The sequence below is a fragment of the Rhagoletis pomonella genome, unplaced genomic scaffold, assembly GCF_013731165.1.
Source record: "Rhagoletis pomonella isolate Grant_MI unplaced genomic scaffold, Rhpom_1.0 Rhpom_scaffold_00006, whole genome shotgun sequence".
Classification (NCBI taxonomy): Eukaryota; Metazoa; Arthropoda; class Insecta; order Diptera; family Tephritidae; genus Rhagoletis; species Rhagoletis pomonella.
Genome location: NW_023458560.1, coordinates 4,600,570 through 4,605,129, shown reverse-complemented (window position 1 = coordinate 4,605,129; position 4,560 = coordinate 4,600,570). Strand labels below are relative to the sequence as shown.

Genomic DNA, 4,560 nt, shown 5'->3' with positions numbered 1-4,560 from the left:
TATATCTTAAATCTGTGCAAAACTCAGGAAAATTCAATAAATTTGCATAAAAATGTCTTGTCAGATTTTTTACAAAAAGTTTGAAAATACATTAAATTTTAGTATAATAAAGTGCATATTTGAAGTTGCTAAAAAATTGCGTGATTTCATAAAAGTTGTCCTATACTTTTATTCTACCATTTATTTCCGAGTCATGATCGTCTTGGTCGTTCAGCCCGACCACCAGAAACATAAAGTTTTTGTACTTTTTCGATGTGTTCGTTATTAATTTTTAGCGGTGCATTTGGATAGTCGTGCCCACTTTTATTTATTTATAATCATAAGTAGAATCCGACCGAAGGTAGATTTTTCGGCCAAAGCCAAAGCCGAACCGAGCGTTCGGTTTTGATCTAACATTTGGCCGAGTAAAATTAAAATTAAGTAAATCGATTTTTTCAAAGAATAAGCTCCATCTCTCCCTTGTAAGTGTATGTACATAAAATACAAAATACATTGGAACGTATTTATCTCTTGTTTATTAACAAAAAAATGCAATTTTCTTAAAATAGTTGTAGCATCATTTCAGTTTCTGTGCAAAGTCATTGTTATGTAGCAAATATATTTTTTTATATAAACTTTAATAATATAATAATCATATTTTTGCGCTTACAATTTTGCTAGGTGTTTGGCCGAGCTTCTCCTCTTATTTGTGGCGTGCGTCTATGAAAATATTGCCGCTTAATCGGCAAACCGAAGCCGAACAATCGGTCGGACTTTAATCATAAGTTTCGTTTTGTCGATATGATTTACAACCTTATCCAGTAGTTTTTCTAAGTCTTGCAGATTATTTGTCAGAAGTGTTGTATCTACCATCTGCGTATCCAATGTTCTTTATATATTTCCTATTTACTCCTTCCCTCGGGGTAACGTCGCGAAAATTAATCACTGTTTCTTAATGAATCGTATAAAAACTAAATACGCTTAAATTCATGATTTTTTTATTTTTTTTTAATTTATATGGAATCTACACCCATACAATTTCAGAAAATGAAAACAAAAACCACAAAATTTTTGTTTTAAGATTTAATTCAAAAAATGGGCTGCTGCATATCTGCAGCACCACGCATTTATGCATGCAATTTTTTAGAGCAATTATGTGTCTTATTATTGAAGCAAAACGAGACTCCACAATTTCCACGAGGGCTAATTTGGAGTCAATGCCCAACATTATCTGTTAGCAGATCGATTAGCAGAACATACTTGTACTGGTCCTCGCCTTTTCTTTGCTTGAAGCTCCTTCACAAACCTGTTTTCAACACTAAGTCTTCCACCCATAAATGCATGGTGTTGCAGATATACAACAGCATGTTTTCTTGAATTTGCATAAAGTTGCAGATCTACAACATTCACATAAACACAATTTTAGCAAATACCATATGTATAAAGGAAATTTAATTTATTTAACATTGAACTATAGATGTCTAGGTAATGAATGAAAATTTTTTATACACTTTCTTAAGAAAATATGTAAACCAATTTAGCTTGGAACAAAACGACATTCTAACTACGCACGGGCCACCCGCGAAGGCTTAAAATTAAATGATGATATATCAATCAGCAAATTTTAATAAATCAAAAAAGTTCTGCCATATTGCAAAATATATCTTGCAGTTTGTTATTTATTTATGACATCATACATTGATACAATATTCTTATTGTAATATTCATTTGAATCGTATGTTGCAGTTTTGCAACAACATGCATTTTCGCCTTCAACTTCGGGTACACGAATAGGCGGCGCTACCCCAAGGGTAATACGCAGTTGGCGTCGCTCAGGAATGGTGATAAGTCTCCTAAATTTGTGCCAAAAGTAACTGTTTTTGGTTTTGTTATAAAAACTTAACTAACCTGCGTTGATCATATTAATTCTATAGTCGGCAAAGTATATTATACTCTGCGGAATCTAAGAACGTCTGCTATCTTTATACCGGTGTGCATTGTACTCGTTGTTGCCAGGTCATTGAACTGTTAAATCGTCAGTTTGGCTCTCAAAAATCGTCATTTGCATGTAAAAATCGGCAACATAAAGAATGTACACGAAAAAAACTGGTCACAGTTAAAACGTTCTAAAACATAAATATATTAATGGAATTCAACGATATTCACATATATTTACATCTAAACTTAGTTTTATTGAAATTCGTTAAAAAAGAGTTAATTCTCTTTGTAATAAGCAAACGATCGCAATTTTGACTTTATGTCCTTTATTAGCCCTTGCACAGAAGTTTCAGTGATTTCCTTGGAAACCAGCTGCCATTTATTTTTGAATTGTTGTGCGTTTTTTACAGCTTTGTGGGTCTTAAGAAGTTTGGATTTCATAACGGCCCAGTAGGTTTCGATCGGCCGATGCTCTGGACAATTAGGTGGATTCACCTCTTTGCTACAAAATACACTGTTTCTATGTTACCATCCTAAAGTCATTTTTCCGTAATGACATATCGCGAGATCAGGCCAAAAAAGCACTGGATCTTTATGAAGCCGTATAAGAGGTAAAAGTCGCTTTTGCAGACACTCCTTAACATAAATTTCTTGGTTAATTGTACCAGTGCTTACAAAAGGATCACTTTTGAAGCCGCATTGGCAAATTGCCTGCCAAATGAGAAACTTTTTGGGAAATTTGTCAAACTTTTTGGGAAATTTGTCAAACTTTTTGTTTTTATATTTATCTGCAACATTGCCTCTTTTATTTTCAGTGTGAAATTCGCGGCCCCGGATTTGTTTAAAATCGGCTTTTACGTACGATTCGTCATCCATAACAATACAGCCAAATTTTTGTATGAGACTGTCGTACAATTTCCGAGCACGTTGTTTCGCCAACAAATTTTGCTTACCGTTGCGATTAGGTGCTGCATTCACTTTGTAAGAACGTAGTCCTGCTGTTTTGCATACTTTTTGTATATACGAAGACGACATGTTTAATTTTTTGCCGACATCTCTTACCGAAAGTCCAGGATTTTTCTTAAAAGCAGATAACACTTCCTTTGCCTTAATTTCACAAGCAAATCCTTTTTTTCTGCCACTACCAGGGTTCCTTTTTAAAGATAAACATTCATTGTATTTTTTAAGCACATAAGTAACGGTAGACTTTGGAAATTTTAGCTTTTTTGCGATGTCGTTATGGAACATGCGGGATTTTCCAGCTTTTTGCGCAATATTAACTCGCGATCGATTTCTTTCTTGGTCCTCGTTTCTACACTGATTTTTGTTACTAAAAAGAAATGATGCAGTAAGGGCCTGTGCCAATTGAAAGAAAAGTTCTATGGTGGAAAAACTTTTTACTATGGTGAGAAAATTTTACATTTCTGCTGTGCCAATTCGTAACTTTTTACTGCTGGAAATTTTTGACAGTTGCTTTGATGAACAAGAAGACTATCGAGTTTGCAATTTATAAAATGCAGCAATTATATAGAAAATATTTGCCTTTGATGATTTCAATTCTTCTGGAACTGAAATCCATGCATTTATTAGACCTTTTAGCAGTAATATTAGAAATAAAAACACGTCAAAACCGTCTGGTAAGTGTGTTCACAAAAATGTTTAAAACCGTGTACAATTGTTTGCAACAAAAACATATGTCGTTTTAGGGTATTATGTACATGCAACAAGACGTTTATTCCAAAATACTAAGCAGCATTATGAACGGCGATAACAAGACTACAAAAATGCATCTTAGGTTGTCCTCTGCTTCGTTTCGAAAAATTGTAACTCACATTCCCAAAAAGCGCCACGGATGGTCAGTGGAGTACGAAGTCATTTGCTTTTTGTATTGGATGGCATGTGGATGCAGCTATCGAGTAGTTGCTGGATTTTTAGGCATAAGCCGTTTCACTGCACGAAACGTTATTCACAAAACCTTGAAAGAAATTATTGCAATGCGTGGTTTAATACGGCATGGCACTGCAGAAGAAAATGAAAGGGTTGCTGATAAATTCTGCCAAAAAACAAAATCAAACGCGTTTCGTAATTTTGTTGGAGCGATTGATGGCACACATATTCGCATAAAATGTCCTGTCAACAAACACGATGAATACATCAATCATAAAAGGTTCTATTCTATCCAGGCGCAGGCGGTTGTGGACAGCGATTATAAATTTACAGATGTTTTCATTGGCTACCCAGGATCTGTACACGATACACGAGTGTTTGTGAATAGCCCCTTATATGCTAGGGGAGACTATCCTCCCCGGGGCCAATTCTTATTCGGTGATAAAGGATACCCATGCCAAACGTTTCCGGTGGCAGTTATCACCCCATTCAAAGAACCTCTGACATCAAATCAAGCCAGGTTCAACGTTGCGCATAGATTCCAGCTTTTGGAATTTTAAAAAATAGATGGAGAAACATATTTAATAGAGATTTGGAATTGAAAATTGAAAACTGTATAAAAACCGTATTTGCGGCATTTATATTGCACAACATTTGCATTCTTGCAGATGATTTTGACCTATCTTCCCTGGCTACTGAGAATGAAACTATTAATATAGAATCGGTCCAATCTGCGCGAAATATATCCGACTCTGA

At 34.9% G+C, this 4,560-nt stretch overlaps 1 protein-coding gene across 1 annotated transcript; it reads left to right on the top strand.

Annotated features, from left to right (window-relative positions):
* The first annotated feature begins 3,370 nt into the window (after window positions 1-3,370).
* Window positions 3,371-4,552, top strand: LOC118741603 (protein ALP1-like). Its single transcript, XM_036473596.1, has 2 exons — window positions 3,371-3,554; window positions 3,624-4,552. The coding sequence occupies exons 1-2, from the start codon at window positions 3,396-3,398 to the stop codon at window positions 4,362-4,364; spliced, it is 900 nt and encodes a 299-aa protein (XP_036329489.1). The 5' UTR covers window positions 3,371-3,395; the 3' UTR covers window positions 4,365-4,552.
* Window positions 4,553-4,560: the final 8 nt, after the last annotated feature.